Genomic DNA, 24,212 nt, shown 5'->3' with positions numbered 1-24,212 from the left:
GGTGTAACGGTACACAAACATTTTGGAGGTCACGGTTCAGTTCATTTTCGGTACAGTAAGAAAACAACAAAATATAAATTATTTGGTTATTTATTTATCAAATTTGTAAACAATGGCTTTATCCTTTTAAAATTGGGAACATTATAATAATTCTGCCCACGTTAATCAACATTAAACCGCCTCAAATTGTTGCTTTAATTAAAGAAAATGAAAAAAACCTTTCTTCTACATATAAAAAGTGCAACATTAACAGTTTCCATTGAAAGTGTTTAATGTCAACTCATCATGCTGAATTTATTAAAGCATTTGGGAAGCCTGTCGTTGAGTTTTTTATGTAAATGTTGTATTTTTATCAACATGTGATAGCAGGGACCCTGCTATTCAAAACTAGGCTGCTACATTACTAATGATTCATGTAACTATAGCTGAAAAACTAGTACAATTGCAATAGGAGAGACTATTCATCCCTAAACACAATGGAGTTCAATGAAATAACAGACAGACAGGGCTTTGCTGCCCCTAAAACATGCGCGCACACACACACACACTCTCACACTCACACACACACACACACACACTCTCACACTCACACACACACACACACACACGCAAATGTACACACAGCAAAATGAGCTAACGTTACGCTAAAAGCTAATTAGCCTTTACCTCAAGCCTATACTGTGAGCGAGCTGAGCTGCAGTTTAAGTTTCTAGAAGGTCAACGGGCTCGTAGTGATGTTTGTAATAGTTGTGACTGGGAAGTGTTTAGTATCATTTGGGTAGAGTGCGCTGCTCCCCTGCTAAACGAATATCTCTGCTCGATGCTGAAGCATTGACTACATCGCTCTGAAGTCTGAATACGCACTGCTGATTGGCTGTTACATCGCTCTGAATACGCACTACTGATTGGCTTTGTATGTAACCAATCAGACGGTTGTGTGGGCGGGACAATACTTGCTGCTGAGACAGAGCCACAGAGGCAGAAAGCAGAGCAGCTTGTGAAGACTTCTGCTTCCAAACTCGTTCGGTACGCCCGCGTGCCGAACGCAAACGGTTCAATACAAATACACGTACCGTTACACCCCTAATATATATGTATGTATATATATATATGTATATTATACTTTGAATGCTTGAAATTAGAGCAGTGATTCTTAACCTTGTTGGAGGTACCGAACCCGACCAGTTTCATTTGCGCATTCACCAAACCCTTCTTTAGTGAAAAATAATATGTTTTTTTTTTTTTTAATTCAAGAAAAAGTTATATGTTGTTTTACTGGTGCACAAAATGAACCGTGGATGAACATCACCTTGTTCAAAGAACAAAACCAACACAGAGCATCAACTCACAACAAATTACACACCTGCAAATCAGTCTGACTTCCGCGGTTGCCGTATCCGTTATACGCTGATAGGGAGAAGTTTTTATTTACACGATGAGTCGGGTGTGTCTTGACTTCTGCGGCGGAGGCTCCGCCGAACCCGAGGCCAACTCACCGAACCCTTAGGGTTCGATCGAACCCAGGTTAAGAACCATTAAACCCAGGTTAAGAACCACTGAATTAGAGTAACTCTCAAATGATACATTATTTTTATGTTTTATTCCCTTTTTTTGTCTAATAAAACCTTTATTTTTATATGGCAAACACACAATATGTGCAATATTTTTCCTACCGTATTTCAAAGTGAACTATTTATTTTAACTAGTCAATAATACCAACTTTAATTTTAATGTATTATTATTTTTTCAAAACAGTGCTATCGTCGCAACATTTCAACCTTTTCTCTTGACATTACACCTGTTACGTCTGTTTCTTATGTTCTTGAGGTAATTGTCATTTTAGAATGCGCCCCGGGGCCTTAAACTATTAGCTGTGGGATGCAAACAGCCCCTGGGCCACACTTTGGACACCATGCACAGAGAATTAACTTCATTTTCTAGACAGAAGTTAGAAAGAAACGTATTTCAATTGCAAAGATGAAGAAATGTGAGTGGGAGTCAGACTGTTTATTCTTTTGTCCAGCTCCCCTCAAAGCTGATTTTGGGCTCGTTAGCATTAAGGAAGAATACATCCAGAAAAGCCTTATGTCCAACCAAAATAAAAAAAGCTCCCTCTGACCAAGAACGCGACTGAAGCACACTAACTTTCGAGCCTCTCTCTTTCCTCTGCTGCAACAGAGGACGTGGTCGCCATGACAAGCACGCACCTGGACTGTTGACGGACTCCTCAGCAGTCATTTGCATGAGCAAGGCCACCTGCTGCCGCTCCGAGAGGGGGTACCCGGCCCGGATCCCTGGCATCCCCATTCCAAACGGCAAGCCTGCCTTCCGGGTGTTTGTGGGCTCCTTTTTAATGCGCTTCCGTTCTGGACCTGGTTTCTCTGTGGAAAAAAGATTCATTTAATTTTAGCGGTTAATGAGGACCCACATGGACAAAAAGTGAAGGACAAAGTTAATTTTATAATGCAATGTTATTCAACTGGCAGCCGAGGGGACACATCCATCCCGAGAAGGACAACAAGTTCAAAACTTGGCAGACAAACATTTTTGTAGCAACTTCCTAAAAACACCAAAGTACTCCAGTTGTATCGAGGACCTTGGCACACATGAAACACATTGGCACATCTTTTGTCCATGATCCTGCCCCTCACGCCAGGGGTGTCAAACTCAAATACAGAGTGGGACAAAATTTATAACGGAACAAAGCCGCAGGCCGAGGTTGAACAACTTAACCTTTTAATAGAGACCCACACAAGTTTCGCATTGAATATTGACCAAGCAAGGCTTATATAACTTTATAGTGACATGTAAAATCCAGTTTCAAATAATAATAATAATCAAAAAATATCAAAGGCATATCAAATAAAATTTAAATAAAAATTCAATGCCTCTTTTCGGCGATGGGGTTGAGGTGGACGGGGTTTGGTGATAGCGGGGGGGTGTATATTGTAGTGTACCGGAAGAGTTAGTGCTGCAAGGGGTTCTGGGTATTGGTTCTGTTGTGTTACGGTGCGGATGTTCTGCCAAAATGTGTCATTCTTGTTTGGTGGTGGTTCACAGTGTGGCACATATTTGTAACAGTGTTAAACTTGTTTATACGGCCACCCTCAGTGTGACCTGTCTGGCTGTTGACCAAGTATGCTTTGCATTCACTTGTGTGTGTGTATAAGCCGCATATATTATGTGAGTGGGCCGGCACGCTGTTTGTATAGAGGAAAAGCGGACGTGGAGACAGGTTGTAGAGAACGCCAAAGGCGGTGCCTTAAAAGCCCACCCCAAATATAGTTGTCCGGGATGAAATTCGGGAGGGGCACTGAACTTCGGGAGTCTCCCGGGAAAATCGAGAGGGTTGGCAAGTAAGAGTGTTAGCGGTGAATGCGGTGTTACAGCGGCGGGCCAGCTCTGATGTTAATTTGATATCGCCTCAAGGGCCAAGTGAAATTACACGGCGGGCCAAATGTGGCCCGCGAGCCAGAGTTTGACACTCATGCCTTAGAGGGACAAGCAGTAAAATGGATGGATGCATTAACATTTTACTTTGCTAGCAAACATAGAATCTGGTCCAAATTTGTGATTTTCTTAACTGATGCATTCCTCAAAGCACATCTTTAAGTCTTCTACTTTTTGTCAGTTACTGTATCTTCTGGATTATAGAGCGCACCAGTATATAAGCCTCACCCACTACATTTTGAGAAAAAAAATAGTTTCCCATATATTGGCTGCACCGGACTATAAGCTGTAGATATATACCCTTCAAAATTTGTTATTTACACGTAATTTACTCTTTATTCAGATACTTTAATTGATTCCAAACAGTTTCAGTAACACGGCAGTAAAACGGCTGATCAAACAAAACAGAAGTCATCGCCATGGACACACTAGCTGCGAAAGCTAGCTCTCCAATCAGCTAAATAGACTCAATAACTCGTTGGTGATGTTTTGGCTAATCTATTGAGGATCTTGTCAAATTGAAAAAATACAAAAATAACGTTGTTGTAAAGTAATAATACTTACAGATATAAATTCCGATAATATCGGATTTTATCAGCCGAAAAATGCAATATTGGAAATTATCGGTATTGGTTTCAAAAAGTAAAATTTATGACTTATCAAAACGCTGCTGTACGGAGTGGTACATGAACGTAGGGAGAAGTACAGAGTGCCAATAAACCTTGCGTGTCTACGGCTTTTCACACACACACAAGTGAATGCAAGGCATACTTGGTCAACAGCCATACAGGTCACACTGAGGGTGGCCGTATAAATAACTTTAACAATGTTACAAATATGTGCCACACTGTGAACCACCACCAAACAAGAATGACACATTTCGGGAGAACATCCGTACCGTAACACAACAGAACCAATACCCAGACCCCCTTGCAGCACTACCTCTTCCGGTACACTACAATATACACCCCCCCGCTATCACCTTACTTGCTAATAAGAGTTAGTGCCAGTTTGACGTAAACACGCTTTAACTCAGTTAGAATCGCGGTAGCGATCCAGTAATCGACAGGCCGATAATAATCCACTCGGAAAAGTGAAAAATTGAAAGTGATGTCATAATCCATAAAATTGCTTTGAAGCAAGATTCAGGCCTTTAGTCACTGTCTGACATCACTCCATTTTTCTAATGATTGTACGGATTTATATGAAAACATTTGATACATGAAGTAAAAGGTCTGCACTCTGCACATGAACGCCATACAAACATAATGTTTGCAGCTGGTTGTCATGAATAGAAACACAGTGATAGATCTGTGTGGTCTTTACAAGTTGACATAACTGCTTTGCACTGCAAACATGATTGACTTCTATAATCTTAGAGAAAAATGTCATTTTAAACATTGTACGCACAAACAACACTTAAGATCTTGAGTATATCAGTATGTGGAAGTAAACTATGGAATGGATTAACCAAAGAAATCAAACAATGTACTAAAATAATTCACCTCAAGAAAGCCTTCAAAGTTAGTGTTTACAAAGTACAAAGAAGAAGAACCATGATAAACTTTCTGTATTTATTTCATCTATCCATTCATTTTCTTGATCATCTTACTCATCTCACCAGATGAAATATAACTTACTTCACTATTTATTTTCAATGATCTTAGCTATGGAGTGTATTGTGAATAAATCGATAACAAGAAGAGAACAAAAGTTTTTGCAACTGCTATTTAAATGAAAAGGGGTTAGGAATGAATAAGAAGAGCTTCTGCCTACTCCTTTTCAAACATGTTGAATAGAGGAACTGGAAATGTGATGTATCATCTTGTATGCATGCATGTTCCAAATGAACACAAACTGGAAATGTGATGTATCATCTTGTATGCATGCATGTTCCAAATGAACACAAACTGGAAATGTGATGTATCATCTTGTATGCATGCATGTTCCAAATGAACACAAACTGGAAATGTGATGTATCATCTTGCATGCATGCATGTTCCAAATGAACACAAACTGGAAATGTGATGTATCATCTTGCATGCATGCATGTTCCAAATGAACACAAACTCCTCTAAAACTTAAACAGCAGGTGTTGATAAAGACTCCTGTGAGATGTTACATGATGTTGCTGGTGTACAACCTCTTGTGCAAGTACAAAAGGCATTTGTTTACATTTACACTAATTACATTAGTTTCATTTGTGAAGTGAAGTCAATTATATTTATATAGCACTTTTCTCTAGTGACTCAAAGCGCTTTACATAGTGAAACCCAATATCTAAGTTCCATTCAAAGCAGTGTGGGTGGCACTGGGAGCAGGTGGGTAAAGTGTCTTGCCCAAGGACACAACAGCAGTGACCAGGATGGCGGAAGCGGGAATCGAACCTGCAACCCTCAAGTTGCTGGCACGGCCACTCTACCAACCGAGCTATGCCTATTTGTTTACATTTACACTAATTACATTAGGTCCCGAACAGAATTAAATGAATAGAATATAGATGGATAGCGGTAAATATCGATATTGGTATCGATAAAATCCCAACAATATACACCAAGGTTCTGTTTTAGGTCCTTTCTTTTTCCCCCTATTTGGGTTATTCAACAGGTGGCCCTCGAGTTCAGCTTAAAAAATTGAAGACTCACATGGTCTTAAAAACAACAGAGTGCTCCTTTAACTCTGAAAAAATGAGTAGACAAAAATGTCTACTGTAGTTATGACCGATGGTTCTTTGAATATACAGAAAATGACTAATGGTGTGGGGAGAAGTCTGGCCCTCCGGTCTTAAGCTTTCTGGAAATGTGGCCCCCAAAACCATCAAATTGAATACATGCCTGGTACAAGGCTCACTATAAAATAATTACAAAAAAATCAGTAACATTGATACTACTTTGTGTTTTGACATTTTTGCAACTGATTCTTAAAAACAACAGTGATCCTGTAACTCGGACATAATGAATAGACCAAGATCAAATATTTACTGTAGGAACGATGTTTCTCTGAATATACCAAAAAGGGAGAAGTCTGACCTTCCGGTCTATATAGCTTTCTGGAAAAGTGGCCCCCAAAACAATCAGGTTGAATATGCCTGGCACAAGGCTCACTAACATAGTACTAAAATAATTTAAAAAAACAACATCAACATTGCTACTACATTGTGTTTTGACAGTTTTGCAGCTGATTCCTAAAAACAATAGAGTGCTCCTGTAACTCGGACAAAATGAATAGAAGAAAATCAACTTTTAACTGTAGGGAACAATGGTTCTATTAATACACAAAAAATTTAAATGGGTTGTACTTGTATAGCGCTTTTCTACCTTCAAGGTACTCAAAGCGCTTTGACATTACTTCCACATTTACCCATTCACACACACATTCACACACTGATGGAGGGAGCTGCCATGCAAGGCGCCAACCAGCACCCATCAGGAGCAAGGGTGAAGTGTCTTGCTCAGGACACAACGGACGTGACGAGGTTGGTACTAGGTGGGATTTGAATCAGGGACCCTCGGGTTGCGCACGGCCACTCTCCCACTGCACCACGCCGTCCCTAGACACACACACACACACACACACACACACCCCCGCCAGGAAGCTAATTTGTACCCTCGACCCCAACGTGATAAATGCATGAATGGTTATTGAAATATAGATCCTTGACAGGACTACAGTTAAAAGGGCGTGTTTGCAAACTGGTAGAAATTGTACTTAAAATAACGTGTCTAAAAGTGTACAAACTTAACACCTTTTTATCCTCAAAATAAAATTTTCTTACATTCAACATTTAAATGGGTTGTACTTGTATAGCGCTTTTCTACCTTCAAGGTACTCAAAGCGCTTTGACATTACTTCCACATTCACACACACATTCACACACTGATGGAGGGAGCTGCCATGCAAGGCGCCAACCAGCACCCATCAGGAGCAAGGGTGAAGTGTCTTGCTCAGGACACAACGGACGTGACGAGGTTGGTACTAAAAAAAAAAAGAGAGAAGTCTGGCCCTCTGGTCTTTAGCTTTCTGGAAACGTGGCCCTCAAAACAATCAGGTTGAATACATGCTTGGTACAAGGCTCACTAACATAGCACTAAAATAATTAAAACAACATCAACATTGCTACTACATTTTTGCAGCTGATTCTTCAAAACAACAGAGTGCTCCTGTAACTCTGAGAAAATGAATAGACCAAGATCAAATATTTACTGTAGATGGTTCTCTTAATATACAAAAAAGAGAGAAGTCTGGCCCTCTGGTCTTTAGCTTTCTGGAAATGTGACCTCAAAAACAAATCAGTTTGAATACATGCCTGGTACAAAACTCACAAACAAAGCACTAAAAAGATTGAAAAAACAACAGCAACATTGTCTTTTGTTACTGTATATACTACTTAAGAGTTCTCTGTAAACACACAGTACGAGAAGCAGTTCCCATCAGGCCCTCGGAAAGGAAAGCCTCTTCGGGCCACGTGTTTATGTTTTCAGTCCAATCAGTACGAGTCAGGAAGAGGGTGTGACTTGGCAGCACCACAGTTATTACGAAATACTTGGTGCGTATTCAATTCCACACTGCCTTGCCAAGGTCACCGCATGCCTGCCTGCTTGCCAGTCTGACTGGAGACTCTGTGCTGTGGGACAAAAGCAGCTGCTCTACAAAGGCACACCCAGCAATTATTTTCAGCAGCCACATACCATCTGATGACCCTTGGAGAGGGTAGGTCTACGCATGAGGACTTCAACATCTGATCTTGGGAGCATGCACGGCCCAACAAAAACACCGGAGAAAAGAACTATGACCCAACCACGAACTAAAACAGAAATCCAACGTGCAACTGCAGAAACACCAGCGGACGTGTCTGAGCCTGATTTTCCTGCGACTTTTCTGGTTACAACACTGGTAATATCACCCCGGGCCATGAACGATCAAGAGGTTAAGCAACAGTGAGCAATCACGCTTCAAAAAATGTTTGTTTTTGCTCCAGTCTTAGGGAAAAGTTGATTAATTTTTCCAAATACCTGCAAACAATTTCCGCTCATGTGCCTCCACCCTTTTTTCCTTTAATAGACCCTCCTTTGCCATTCAGACACATTCCTTCTGACAAGACTTCAACAGGCGGAACCACAGAAGTAGTCAAAACATGTTTTGGGAGCAGCAGAACAGGGAAAGTGCTATGCTAGCGTTTTCAAGGTATGTTTACAAGACTGAAATGACTTGAACGCACAGGGTAGCACATATCTGACATTGTGGGACACCTGGTGGAAAGAAACACAGCTACCAGACTCTCTGACAATGTCGGACGTTACTACTTACTTTGGTGTGGGGAAAAATCGATTCGAATACGAATTGCGATTCTCACGTTGTGCGATTCAGAATCGATTCTCATTTAAAAAAAATAAAAATAAATAAATAAATATATATATATATATATATATATATTTTTTTTTTTTTTTCATCAATCCAACAAAGCACTACACAGCAATACCATAACAATGCAATCCATTTCCAAAACCGAACCTGAGCCAGCAACACTCAGAACTGCAATAAACAGAACAATTGAGAGGAGACACAAACACCACACAGAACAAAACAAAAGTAGTGAATATTATCAACAACAGTATCAATATTAGTTATCATTTCAGCATAGCAGTGATTAAAAATCCCTCATTGACATTATCATTAGCCATTTATAAAAATAATAAAAAAGAACAATAGTGTCACAGTGGCTTACACTTGCATGGCATCTCATAAGCTGGACAACACACTGTGTCCAATGTTTGCACAAAGATAAAATAAGTCTGATTTTTGCTTCCTTTAATAGATCAAAGAAATTGACATTATTGCAATCAGTTGATAAAACATTGTCCTTTACAAATATAAAAGCTTTTTACAAAAATCTACTACTCTGCTAGCATGTGAGCAGACTGGGGTAGATCCTGCTGAAATCTATGTATTGAATGAATACACAATCCTTTTCAATCGGAAAAATATTGTTTTTGAATCGAGAATCGCGTTGAATGAAAAAAAAAAACAAATCAATATATAATCGAATCGCGACCCCAAGAGTCGATATTGAATCGAATCGTGGGACACCCAAAGATTCGCAGCCCTACTACGTACGGTGCCCAATTGCGTCATCCTCACTCGGAAGAACCGTTAACGGCATCAGTTGACAAAATGGTAAGCGTTTCCAAAGAATTGATACACTGGGTTCTGAAGAAGAACCGGTTTTCGATTCCCATCCCTAGTTTTAGTCATATCTATTTATCCGCAATCTTTGGAAGTCTTTTGGTGTGTTTATGAGAATAGCTTTGATGTTGAGGCAACTTGTTTTTTTCATTCTATCCATCCATCTTCTTTTGCTTATCTGAGGCCGGGTCGTGGGGGCAGCAGCCTAAGCAGGGAAGCTTGGGCTGCGTCTAGCTCTTCCCGGGGGATCCCGAGGTGTTCCCAGGCCAGCCGGGAGACATAGTCTTCCCAACGTGTCCTGGGTCTTCCCCGTGGCCTCCTACCGGTTGGACGTGCCCTAAACACCTCCCTAGGGAGGCGTTCGGGTGGCATCCTGACCAGATGCCCGAACCACCTCATCTGGCTCCTCTCCATGTGGAGGAGCAGCGGCTTTACTTTGAGTTCCTCCCGGATGGCAGAGCTTCTCACCCTATCTCTAAGGGAGAGACCCGCCACCCGGCGGAGGAAACTCTTTTCGGCCGCTTGTACCCGTGATCTTATACTTTCAGTCATAACCCAAAGCGAGGATGGGAACGTAGATCGACCGGTAAATTGAGAGCTTTGCCTTCCGGCTCAGCTCCTTCTTCACCACAACAAATCGATACAGCGTCCGCATTACTGAAGACGCCGCACCGATCCGCCTGTCGATCTCACGATCCACTCTTCCCTCACTCGTGAACAAGACTCCTAGGTACTTGAACTCCTCCACTTGGGGCAGGGTCTCCTCCCCAACCCGGAGATGGCACTCCACCCTTTTCCGGGCGAGAATCATGGACTCGGACTTGGAGGTGCTGATTCTCATTACGGTCGCTTCACACTCGGCTGCGAACCGATCCAGTGAGAGCTGAAGATCCTGGCAAGATGAAGCCATCAGGACCACATCATCTGCAAAAAGCAAAGATCTAATCCCGCGGCCACAAAACCGGAACCCCTCAACGCCTTGACTGCGCCTAGAAATTCTGTCCATAAAAGTTATGAACAACCATCCGTGTTGCACAAATGGGGATTTTTTACCAAAAATGATAACCGGGGGAAAACTCCCGACAGTTAGTCTTAAATGAAAACGATCGAAAAAATGTGGTCGACAACTGCACTTCCATTATCTCATGGACTGGCTAAGAAACAACATAAACGTATAAAAACACATTGCTGTCTGAACAACTAAAATATTCAATTGTATACCTCAAAACTACAAGCTGTGCTCTCTTAGTACAGAGTAGAGATGTCCGATAATATTAGGCTGCCGATGGTATTGACCAATAAATGCTTTAAAATGTAACATCAGGAATTATCGGTAACGGTTTCAAAAAGTCAAATTTATGACTTTAAAATGCCGCTGTACGGAGTGGTACATGTACGTAGGGAGGAGTACAGAGCGCCAACAAACCTTAAAGGCACTGCCTTTGTGTGGCGGCCCAATCACATAATATCTACGGCTTTTCACACACACAATGTGAATGCACCGCGTACTTGGTCAACAGCCATACAGGTCACACTGAGGGTGGCCGTATAAACAACTTTAACACTGTTACTAATATGCGCCACACTGTTAAACCCACACTACACAAAAATGACAAAACACATTTCGGGAGAACATCCGCACCGTAACACAACATAAACACAACAGAACAAATACTCAGAACCCGTTGCAGCACTAACTCTTCCGTGACGCTACAATATACACCCCCCGCTACTCCTACCTTCCCCCAATACCACCCAACTATAAACTCCTCATGCTCTCTCAGGGAGAGCATGTCTCAAATTCTAAGCTGCTGTTTTGAGGCATGTTAAAATAAATAATGCACATTGTGACCCCAATAATAAATATGACAGTGCCATGTTGGCATTTTTTTCCATAACTTGAGTTGATTTATTTTGGAAAACCTTGTAACATTCTTTAATGCATCACAACAAAAATAAGCCTCACAATGTGTTAATTCCACGACTGTATATATCGGTATCGGTTGATATCGGAATCGGTAAGCAAGAGTTGGACAATATCGGAATATCGGCAAAAAAGCCATTATCGGACATCTGTCGTACACTTGAAGGTATGCCAAGGGGTGATATTTTTAAAAAATATTTTAAAAATAGCAAAACAATTAAAAAATCCTTTATAAATATATTTATTGAATAATACTTCAACAAGATATGAATGTAAGTTCATAAAGTGTGAAAAGAAATGCAACAATGCAATAATCAGTGTTGACAGCTAGATTTTTTGTGGACATGTTCCATAAATATTGATGTTAAAGATTTATTTTTTTGTGAAGAAATGTTTAGAAGTAAGTTGATGAATCCAGATGGGTCTGTCACGCAATCGGACGAGTATTGCAGGTAAGAGCTTGGTTTAATATACAAAAATAAAATAGCACTCTTACAAAACAGGCAAAAGAAAACACGGGCCTACGCGCGGGAAGCTAAAGCTAAACTTGCACCGAGAGCAGAGTCCAAAAAGTAGCGTGCCGAGCGCACGGGAAGCTACGATACAACTTAGCACGGGACAAGACATAGGAAAATAACCATGTGAACCTTGCCTATTGCAAACAAAAGATCCAGGATGAACTGAGCTAGAAGGCGGGCTTAAATACTGGCAGTAATCAAGAATAACAGGTGCGCGTCACAGCGAGTAGCAGGTGGAACTAATATGAAACCATGGTAACCAGAATAAACAAGGAAGAACAAAACTAGGGATCTGGAGAGTCCAAAAACAAACAAAAAACACAGAACGACTCAGAAAACCAAAAGAATGTATGATCCGGGCGGCGGATCCTAACAGGATCTCTATTACAATCCCCAAAGAGGACACTTTAAGTTGATGATTACTTCTATGTGGAGAAATCTGTATTTATAATTGAATCACTTGTTTATTTTTCAACAAGTTTTTAGTTATTTTTATATCTTTTTTTCCAAATAGTTCAAGAAAGACCACTACAACTGGGCAATATTTTACACTGTTATACAATTTAATAAATCAGAAACTGATGACATAGTGCTGTATTTTACTTCTTTATCCCTTTTTTTTTTAAACCAAAAGATGTTTTGCTCTGATTAGGGGGTACTTGAATGAAAAAATTTTTCCGCAGGGGGTACATCACTGAAAAAAGGTTGAGAACCACTGGGCTTAAAGCACCGCTTCAATCCTCCCTTTTCTGTCGACACACATTTTAGAGCTGGTATAGTACCGAATACGAACCATTAATACTGTGGTACTATACTAGTACTGGTATACCATACAACCCTAGTGTGCACCTTCTGAGCACATTCAACAATATGGCAATGATAAATATTGATTGATTGATACTTTTATTAGTAGATTGCACAGTACAGTACATATTCCGTACAATTGACCACTAAATGGTAACACCCCAATAAGTTTTTCAACTTGTTTAAGTCGGGGTCCACGTTAATCAATTCATGGTATAGATATAACTGTGATATGAAATTGTTATATCTTTAAATCCCCCTGAACAGATAAATACAAGACCGATTGAATATAATAACAGGGTCAAGAGTCCTGACGTTGTTTCGAGAACTCAAGCTAGAAAGTGTTGATTGAATAGGAAAAACTGAATGCTGAAGTTATTTAAAGGGGAACATTATCAGCAGACCTATGTAAGCGTCAATATATACCTTGATGGTGCAGAAAAAAGACCATGAATTTTTTAAACCGATTTCCGAACTCTGGTTGAATTTTGGCGAATTAAACACTCTTCTGTTTATCGCTCAGGAGGCGATGACGTCAGAATGTGACGTCGCCGAGGTAATACAGCCGCCATTTTCATTTTCAACACATTACAAACACCGGGTCTCAGCTCTGTTATTTTCCGTTTTTTTGACTATTTTTTGGAACCTTGGAGACATCATGCCTGGTGGGTGTGTTGTCGGAGGGTGTAACAACACTAACAGGGAGGGATTCAAGTTGCACCACTGGCCCCAAGATGCCAAAGTGTCTGCCGCCAGACCCCCATTGAATGTGCCAGAGTGTCTCCACATTTGACCGGCGATGCTAAGACAGACATGGCACAGAGATGTATGGATAACCTGCAGATGCATTTGCAACCATTAAGTCAACGAAATCACAAAGGTGAGTTTTGTTGATTTTGACTGCCAGCTAAGGCACCGGAGGGTGTAACAACACTAACAGGGAGGGATTCAAGTTGCACCACTGGCAAGAAATCTGCCGCCAGACCCCCATAGAATGTGCCAGAGTTTCTCCACATTTGAGCGGCGATGCTAAGACAGACATGGCACAGAGATGTATGGATAACCTGCAGATGCATTTGCAACCATTAAGTCAACTAAATCACAAAGGTGAGTTTTGTTGATGTTGTTGACTTATGTGCTAATCAGACATATTTGGTCACGCCATGACTGCCAGCTAATCGATGCTAACATGCTGTGCTATTGATGCTAACATGCTATTTACGCTAGCTGTATGTACACTTGAAACTAGATACCCACATTTAATGCGAAACAAACACTTACCAATCGACGGATTTAAGTTGCTCCAGTGTCACAAGATGCGAAAGTCCTGATTGTTTGGTCCGCACATTTTACCGCCGATGCTAATATGGCAGCCATGCTATGGGCCACTTCATTAGGTACACCCACGCTATGGCCGAATAGCGTCAATAGCTATTCGCTCAATAGCTTGAATTTCTTCTTCAATTTTGTTTTCGCTATCTGCCTCCATACTCCGACCATCTGTTTCAATACATGCGTAATCTGTTGAATCGCTTAAGCCGCTGAAATCCGAGTCTGAATCCGAGCTAATGTCGCTATATCTTGCTGTGGTAACCGCCATGTTGTTTGTATTGGCAGCACTGTATGACGTCACAGGGAAATGGACAGTGGTTTCGAAGATAGCGAAAATAAGGCACTTTAAAGCTTTATTTAGGGATATTCCGGGACCGGTAAAATTTTGAAAAAAACTTCCAGGGGAACTGATTTTTATTGTTTTCAACCCTTTTGAAATTGTGATAATGTTCCCCTTTAATTCTGCTTTCATAAAGTCGAACAAGCAATAAGAGCCAGTTTTGCTGACACTATAAAAAAAAGTCCCTTTTCTATGATGGTCAAAGTCGTCCAAACACTAAATGAACATTTCCTGAAAATAAATACAATGTTGCTTCTGGCCAATGTAAACAATAAACACACAGCCTGATTTCCATGTCCACAAACACATTCAATACAAATTTGGAAAGTAAATATTCTAGTAGACCAGGGGCCACCAACGCGGGGCCCGCGGGCACCAGGTCGCCCGTAAGGACCAGATGAGTCGCCCGCTGGCCTGTTCTAAAAATAGCTCAAATAGCAGCACTTACCAGTGAGCTGCCTCTAGTTTTTAAATTGTATTTATTTACTAGCAAGCTGGTCTCACTTTGCTCGACATTTTTAATTCTAAGAGAGACAAAACTCAAATAGAATTTGAAAATCCAAGAAAATATTTTAAAGACTTGGTTTTCACTTGTTTAAATGAATTCATTTATTTTTTTTACTTTGCTTCTTATAACTTTCAGAAAGACAATTTTAGAGAAAAAATACAACCTTAAAAATTATTTTAGGATTTTTAAACACATATACCTTTTTACCTTTTAAATTCCTTCCTCTTCTTTCCTGACAATTTAAATCAATGTTCAAGTAAATTTATTTTTGTATTGTAATTAATTCTTCATTTTAGCTTCTGTTTTTTTGTGAAATATTTCTTCAAACTTATTATGATAAAAATTAAAAAAAATATTCTGGCAAATCTAGAAAATCTGTAGAATCAAATTTAAATCTTATTTCAAAGTATTTGGAATTTCTTTTAAAATTTTTGTTCTGGAAAATCTAGAAGAAATAATGATTTGTCTTCGTTAGAAACATAGCTTGGTCCAATTTGTTATATATTCTAACAAAATGCAGACTGGATTTTAACCTATTTAAAACATGTCATCAAAATTCTAAAATTAATCTTAATCAGGAAAAATTACGAATGATGTTCCATAAATTCTTTTATGGAATTAGCTAGTGTTTCTCTTCTTTTTTTCGGTTGAATTTTGAATTTTAAAGAGTCGAAATTGAAGATAAACTATGTTTCAAATTTTCCTTTTCATTTTTTTCGTGTTTTTTCCTCTTTTAAACCGTTCAATTAAGTGTTTTTTTCATCATTTATGCTCTACAAAAAACTTTCTGTAAAAGGAAAAAAAAATGTACGACGGAATGACAGACATAAATACCCATTTTAAAAAATATATTTATCTGTTTTTATACATATTTATTGTGAGAAATCATTAAGATGATCAGTGTTTCCACAAAGATAAATATCATTAATTATGATCAATAACAGAGTTAAAGGTAAATTGAGCAAATTGGCTATTTCTGGCAATGTATTTAAGTGTGTATCAAACTGGTAGCCCTTGGCATGAATCAGTACCCAAGAAGTAGGTCTTGCTTCCAAAAAGGTTGCTGACCCCTGTAGTAAAGTACATCTCTGCAAACACATTATTTCACAGTGACAGGACACAACTTGACACCTTTATCTTTAAATGACTGAAAGCGGCCTAACAAGACGGGAAGGCAACGTGGAGTCATGTGACCTTGAGAGCCATGAATAGACGGTCTACCTGAGACAGGGGAGGGAGACGTCTACCGTTGGACATAACACAGCTTTTATACGGCAGACAATAACACAGCTTTAGCCAGGACCCAAAACTGGCTTGGCAAGAAAACGTTGGACAAGAACAACAACCCTAACCAGCTTGACTAGATATGTTGGACGGTGGCCTTCACACTGAAGACCGTGTTTAGACACACAAATTGCAAAAACAGGAAGTCAAGGCAGAGGAGAAAGGAAATGGCAAACAGGATGTTTTTTAACGCTTCGCAGCAAATGAGAGACGGATGCTGTGTATAAAAACACAATGTGAAGCCGCTGGGTGTGAAAGGCTCTATTAATGCGGTCAATTCTACACTACAGTAGTTCTTCAAGACAAGAAACTAAAGACCAAGTGAACAATGTGTGTGTTGGCTGCAGATCTTAGAGAACTGTCTCCTGTACAAGAACTACACTCACCTTCTTTATTACAAACAAAGTCCACCATGTTGCGGTCACACAAAAATAGAGTGAAGAACTAAATTACTTTGTTTTTTTTGTATTTTCACACCTACAAACCATATGAGTTGGGAAATTGTGTTAAATGTAAATATAAACAGAATACAATGATTTGCAAATCATTTTCAAGCCATATTCAGTTGAATATGCTACAAAGACAACATATTTCATGTTCAAACTCATAAACTTTTTTTCTTTTGCAAATAATCATTAACTTTAGAATTTGGTGGGAAGGTGGCAATAAATACTGATCAAGTTGAGGGATGCTCATCAAACACTTATTTGGAACATCCCACAGGTGTGCAGGCTAATTGGGAACAGGTGGGTGCCATGATTGGCTATAAAAACAGCTTCCCAAATCTGTCACAAGAAAGGATGGGGCGAGGTACACCCCTTTGTCCACAACTGTGTGAGCAAATAGTCAAACAGTTTAAGAACAACCTTTCTCAAAGTGACATTGCAAGACATGTAGGGATTTCAACATCTACGCTCCATAATATCATCAAAAGGTTCAGAGAATCTGGAGAAATCACTCCACGTAAGCGGCATGGCCGGAAACCAACATTGAATGACCGTGACCTTCCATCCCTCAGACAAAACCAACGTCAATCTCTAAAGAATATCACCACATGGGTTCAGGAACACTTCATAAAACCACTGTCACCAAATACAGTTCATCGCTACATCTGTAAGTGCAAGTTAAAGCTCTACTATGCAAAGCGAAAGCCATTTATCAACAACATCCAGAAACGCCGCCGACTTCTCTGGGCCTGAGATCATCTAAGATGGACTGATGCAAAGTGGAAAAGTGTTCTGTGGTCTGACGAAAGCACATTTCAAATTGTTTTTGGAAGTATTCGACATTGTGTCATCCGGGTCCAGACTGTTATCGGTGCAAAGTGTAAAAGCCAGCATGTGTGATGGTATGGGGGTGCATTAGTGCCCAAGGCATGGGTAACTTACACATCTGTGAAGGCACCATTAATGCTGAAAGGTACATACAGGTTTTGGAGCAACATATGCTGCTATCTAAGCGCCGTCTTTTTCATGGACGCCCCTGCTTATTTCAGCAAGACAATGCCAGGCAATGTGTTACAACAGCGTGGTTTCGTAGTAAAAGACTGCGGGTACTTTCCTGGCCCACCTGCAGTCCAGACCTGTCTCCCATGGAAAATGTGTGGCGCATTATGAAGCGTAAAATAGGACAGCGGAGACCCCGGACTGTTGAAGGACTGAAGCTCTACATAAAACAAGAATGGGAAAGAATTCCACTTTCAAAGCTTCAACAATTAGTTTCCTCAGTTCCCAAACGTTTATTGAGTGTTGTTAAAAGAAAAGGTGATGCAACACAGTGGTGAACATGCCCTTTCCCAACTACTTTGGCACGTGTTGCAGGCATGGAATTCTAAGTTAATTATTATTTGCAAAAAAAAATAAAGTTTCTGAGTTTGAACATCAAACATGTTGTCTTTGTAGCATATTCAACTGAATATGAGTTGAAAATGATTCACAAATCATTGTATTCTGTTGATATTTACATCTAACACAATTTCCCAACTCATATGGAAACCGGGTTTGCATAAGTGAAGTCCCAGTGTCCACGCACTCTCTGTAATGAGACTGTTGGTCAGACGCCATGTGCCTCCTGTACACTGAGGGCTGCTTATTTCCTTTTAGTGCAGATAAATATTGCTTTTCCGGTTGACCTATGACGTAACGCCGGCATCTGAGGCTCCTTCCAAGTTGCCAGCCTGGCTCTGTGGTAAATGATGTCAGCTGTAATACTGACACACATTACAAACATCACGTCTCTAATGGCTATGCTGGTGTTAAAAAGCAGACAGCACCAAGAAATGATGTTAGATTGCACTGCGAACATGACGCTACTACCAAGAATGTATCGGAGCCAATGCAGCTCGGACTCACAGCAGGACATGTGGAAGAGTTATTTGGAAGGAATATTCAAATAAAGAATCAATGAAACATGACTTTCGAATGTCTCAAGAGTTCATTCATGAGGCTCCGTTGATTGATGGAAGGAGTTTAAAATCCCGAGGAAAAGACCATGGTAAGGGCTGGGCGATATATCGATGTACTCCAAATATCACGGGTTTGTCTCTGTGCGATATAGAAAGTGACTACATCGTCATATTCGAGTATACGTTCTCACGCAGTTGCTTTTAGCTGCTGGCATTACACTGCAGGCTCTTCCCTTGTAAATAATATCAATAATTCAATGTATATACTATGATGATTAACTTGTGTGATGACTGTATTATGTTGATAGTATATATTTGTACCATGAATTGATTAACGTGGACCCCGACTTAAACAAGTTGAAAAACTTATTGGGGTGTTACCATTTAGTGGTCAATTGTACGGAATATGTACTGAACTGTGCAATCTACTAATAAAAGTATCAATCAATCAATCAACCCCACTCTTTCTACCCTCTCATTCTCAGGGACAGCAAGTGCACCTTCTTACATACGTCAGTTACGTATACGCCCTCGCGGGGCAGAGAGGTAGCAGCATGGGTAACGTTAGCTGTGATGCTAGCAGAGCCGTGCGAGTGGTAATACGAGACAGAGAAGGTGAGAATCTGGTAACAAATGAAAGAAGAATTAATTCCCAAGAAAAACAGCAGGGGTTTCATCGTCTGGCGGTGGTTTGGCTTCAAGTGGGTGGGTGGCTAATAGATAGATAGCTAGATGGATAAATAGATAGTACTTTATTGATTCCTTCAGGAAAATTTAAATTCCAGCGGCAGTGTACATAGTTGAGATCAATTTAAAAAGTAAAAAGTAAATAATGGTGGTATAAATGGAAACAAAATAGAAAAATATTACAATAAGAATAAAAATAGAAAGAAATGATGGGAATAAAAATATAACAGTAAAATAAGAATATAACAAGAGAAACAAGGCAGTAGTGACCATGTTATGAAAAAGTATTGTACTGTTATTGTTTTGCATCCCCTGTCATCCTAGTGCCCCCCCGCCCCCCGTCCCAGAGAGGAGTTGTACAGTCCAATGGCGTGTGGGACAAAGGAGTTCTTGAGTCTGAGAATATGTCAGACAGACAACCGTAATTTGTCACGTGTGGTGCTAAAGCGTTGCTACAAAATAGTAGCATTACTGCTAATATGTAGCATCATTTCAAAGTCACCTGCTAGAGAATGAAGAGTGATAACTCCGCATGTCAACATCTCCATTCGGTGCCATACGCCCACAAAATCATGCACAAAAGTGCATTTTATTTGTTTTAAAATATTGTCTGTACAAAAAGTGCACTTTAATTTAGTGTTTTGATATGTCATCTTAGTGACATCATGCACAAAAGTGCACTAATAGCTTGTTTTAAATGTCTGACAATCTTGCACTTTCTGTTTTGGAAATGACATGAATGTTTGTGCCACTGCTTAATAACTGTTTAAAAAATACACTTTTAGTTGTGATTTCCCTCTCTGCATGAAAGTTTAAAAGTAGCATATATGAATGCAGTATGAAGAAGAATGTTTGAATGAATGTAGACACATAGAATCATCATACTGCTGTCATTATATGCATCAAGTGTTCATTCAAGGCTAAGGCAAAATATTGAGATATATATCCTGTATTGCAATATGGCATAAAAATATTGAGATATTAAAAAAAGGCCATATTTCCCAGCCCTACATGGTACTTAGTTCCAGGTGAAGGTTGCTATTGTTCTGGACTATCTTGCCAGTTGTGTGTAATACAGAGTTATTGTTCAGAGAGCACAAATGCAGCGTGAAGAAGTTTGTGAACACTTTATTATTTACCTTGCTTCATTCTCTTCCATCTCATTCATATCTCGTTCGGAAGTCCCAATTTTTTACTCCATTTCCTTAGCCTAGCTTGTTAAATAAATCTCTTTCTTTTTTTCTACCATTGATGTACTTGAAAATGTTCTGTTCTGTTTAACTTTGTGAAGCAGTCTACTCTACATTACAATTGTTGCCTACGATTTTCTTGATGGTATCTGCCTCCGATACGAAGGTTCTCCACCGGGGAACACACCCCCTCTTGAAAATTGGTTTCGAATCGCATAATCTAGGTGTGTTAGTCCGATTTTTCAAAAACCGAACACAATCAGATTAAGACGTTTCCATGGGCAGTAGAATGCTTATTTAGAACCGAACAATTTGAGAAATCCGACTAATTTAGTGAATGAACACGTACTGACTTTTTGACATCATTTTTATAACAAGGTTGTAGAATTTAACTGCAGTAGATCAACTGCCTCTGTTTATTGTGTAGACAAAACAGCAGCAATGTTTGACAATATATTTACAATATTTACTATTTACAATCACCAAGAAAACAAGCAGTCAGCGCTATGAAAACATGCCAAAAAGAAACCCAATCACGCTGTGTAAACTTAATGGTACAGTTTACATTTATATACAGTACATGTGCATTAGAGATCCATGCACCGTATTTTTCGGAGTATAAGTCGCACCTGCCGAAAATGCATAATAAAGAAGGAAAAAAAAACATATATAAGTCGCACTGGAGTATAAGTCGCATTTTTGGGGGAAATTATTTGATAAAATCCAACAGCAAGAATAGACATTTAAAAGGCAATTTAAAATAAATAAAGAATAGTAAAGAACAGGCTGAATAAGTGTAGGTTATATGAGGCATAAATAAGCAACTGCTATGTTAACCTAACATATTATGGTAAGAGTCATTCAAATAACTATAATATATAAAACATGCTATACCTTTACCAAACTATCTCTCACTCCTAATCCATAAATCCCATGAAATATTATACGTCTAGTCTCTTACGTCAATGAGCTAAATAATATTATTTGATATTTTACAGTAATGTGTTAATAATTTCACACATAAGTCGCTCCTGAATATAAGTCGCACCCCCGACCGCACCAAAGTCGCACCAAATTATGAAAAAAACTGCGACTTATAGTCTGAAAAATACGGTATGTTTTTTAGAGGCCTATGCCTATCATTAGTAATCAAAGTGGCCGATAAAACAATATTTGGAGCTGATATTCATTTGCAGTAAAAGTTATTCAAAAATAAATAATATAAATCAGTAAACAACTGGACAAAGCTTCCAAGTTTTTTTAAAGTTTTTTTATCGAGAAAAAGGTTAAAACCAGTAGGGACATAATGTTTTATGCGGTGCTAATGTTGTGGTTAATTTATCTCCAAAAACATCAGGGGATTTCACAAACAGCTTTATTACGTGTGTCCAAGAGGAGCATCAACATTTGCACTTTTAATATATAGAAAATGTCCCGGGAAAATAGGTAAAAATATGGGATATTTCTACATTACAAGACCTCCCAATCTACTCCATTTTCTAACAGTTTATTAGGGGTGTAACGGTACACAAAAATTTCGGTTCAGTACGTACCTCGGTTCAGAGGTCACGGTTTGGTTCATTTTCGGTACAGTAAGAAAAAAACTAAATATACATTTTTTGATTATACAAATTTGCTAAATCTTCCACCAAAAATATTTTGATGTAAAGTAATGGGAAACTTGGATAGGTCAATAATTCATAACAACATTGATTTTGATTCAATATTATGTTTTGAGCAATGACGGTTTGAAAGAAAAAAAAACAGCTTTGTTAATTAGACAACGTTGCAACTTTTTCTAAATTACATTTTGCCTTTAAGCTTTTTTATTTCACTTTTGTTTATGTTTTTGTTTATTTTAATAGTATTTTTAGAATGTGCTGTGGGTCTTTAAAACATTAGGTGTGTGCTGCAAATGGCCTCCGGGGCACACGTTTGACACCCCTGCTATAGATATCAAAAAATTTAATCAGAGCCTGGCGACGCCTGCATGTTTATCATAACTCTCTCGCTCTGTCTGTCTCTGTCCCTCCCTCACCAATGCTGCTGTGTGCACAAATTGTCTTGTTTTGAACCCCTTCTTAAACTTGAACATACATTGAAAATACACGCAACCCTAACTTAAAATGCTGGACATTTGAGGCATTTAAGAAACTCCACCCGGACAGCCCCGCAAAAGAGGACATGTCCAGTGAAAAGAGGAGGTGTGGTCAGTCTATCTGAAATATTGCAAACATTTAAAAATAGACAATTCTGACCTCCTTCACGTAGTTTATAGATACATTTCAGGCTGGCTGACAAAGTTTCTTCCTGGATGTTACATAAAGTGCGAGAATATGTGAGCTGCTGCCTGCTCTTTTTTAACTGCTAAGTCTCCTTTTTGTCAATTTAAACAAAGTTTGGATTTTTGGGCAAAAATATCTTTACTGTTGACTTCACGTCCATCCATCTCTGTTTATTCATCCACATATCCATCTTGTACTGCCTTTTTGCATTATTCGATTAAATCAAGGAAAATTTAACTATTTAAATTTTGAATCTACACATTTTTGCAACATCATTAGTAAAATGGAGGCATCTCACAGGACTAGAAAAGTTGTGGAAACTACTGGCTCAGAAGGGCTAATTGTATAGATGTGTGTGTCCAAGTTAAAGGAAACGGCAGGCTGTCTTCTTCTAATGGTTTTATTACAATCTTTGCAAGTTGGGTAACTTTTGCTGTGGTCTGGAACAACACAGCACACAAACAACACAGAAATGCAACCAATATTACATACAGATAATGTGTCATGAGACATGCAAATATAATTTAAATACACAGAAGACATAATTAAAGGAAATTGAATGAGCTCAAATATACCTAAAAACAAGACATAATGATGCAATATGTTTATACAGATAGCCTATTTAGCATGTTAGCACTGATTAACTTGTAAACATGGATTGACCAAATATGCCTGCACTCCATAACCCAGTGGTTCTCAACCTTTTTTCAGTGATGTACCCCCTGTGAACATGTTTTTAATTCAAGTACCCCCTAATCAGAGCAAAGCATTTTTGGTTGAAAAAAAGAGATAAAGAAGTAAAATACAGCACTATGTCATCAGTTTCTGATTTATTAAATTGTATAACAGTGCAAAATATTGCTCATTTGTAGTGGTCTTTCTTGAACTATTTGGAAAAAAAGATATAAAAATAACTAAAAACTTGTTGAAAAATAAACAAGTGATTCAATTCTAAATGCAGATTTCTCCCCATAGAAGTAATCATCAACTTAAAGTGTCCTCTTTGGGGATGGTAATAGAGATCCATCTGGATTCATCAACTTACTTCTAAACATTTCTTCACAAAAAAATATATAATTAACATCAATATTTATGGAACATGTCCACAAAAAATCCAGCTGTCAACACTGAATATTGCATTGTTGTATTTCTTTTCACACTTTATGAACTTACATTCATATTTTGTTGAAGTATTATTTAATAAATATATTAATAAAGGATTTTTGAATCCATATATTCTTATATATTTTTTATAAATACTTTTAGAATATTGAAAAAAAAAATCTCAAGTACCCCTTGGGAT

General features: G+C 38.9%; 1 protein-coding gene across 4 annotated transcripts in view; it reads right to left on the bottom strand.

The window, feature by feature from the left end:
• The window catches only part of ankrd11 (ankyrin repeat domain 11), a 288,681-nt gene that overhangs the window by 29,950 nt on the left and 234,519 nt on the right, over nt 1-24,212 (bottom strand). For all 4 annotated transcript variants that reach the window (XM_061887685.1, XM_061887689.1, XM_061887687.1 and 1 more), the window contains exon 5: nt 2,208-2,381. In XM_061887685.1, coding sequence (XP_061743669.1) covers nt 2,208-2,381 — 174 coding nt within the window. The remainder of the gene's footprint in view (nt 1-2,207; nt 2,382-24,212) is intronic.

The sequence above is a fragment of the Nerophis ophidion genome, linkage group LG25 (genome assembly GCF_033978795.1).
Source record: "Nerophis ophidion isolate RoL-2023_Sa linkage group LG25, RoL_Noph_v1.0, whole genome shotgun sequence".
Classification (NCBI taxonomy): domain Eukaryota; kingdom Metazoa; phylum Chordata; class Actinopteri; order Syngnathiformes; family Syngnathidae; genus Nerophis; species Nerophis ophidion.
Note: the sequence above shows the minus strand (reverse complement) of the source record. Positions and strands in the feature narration are given on the sequence as shown.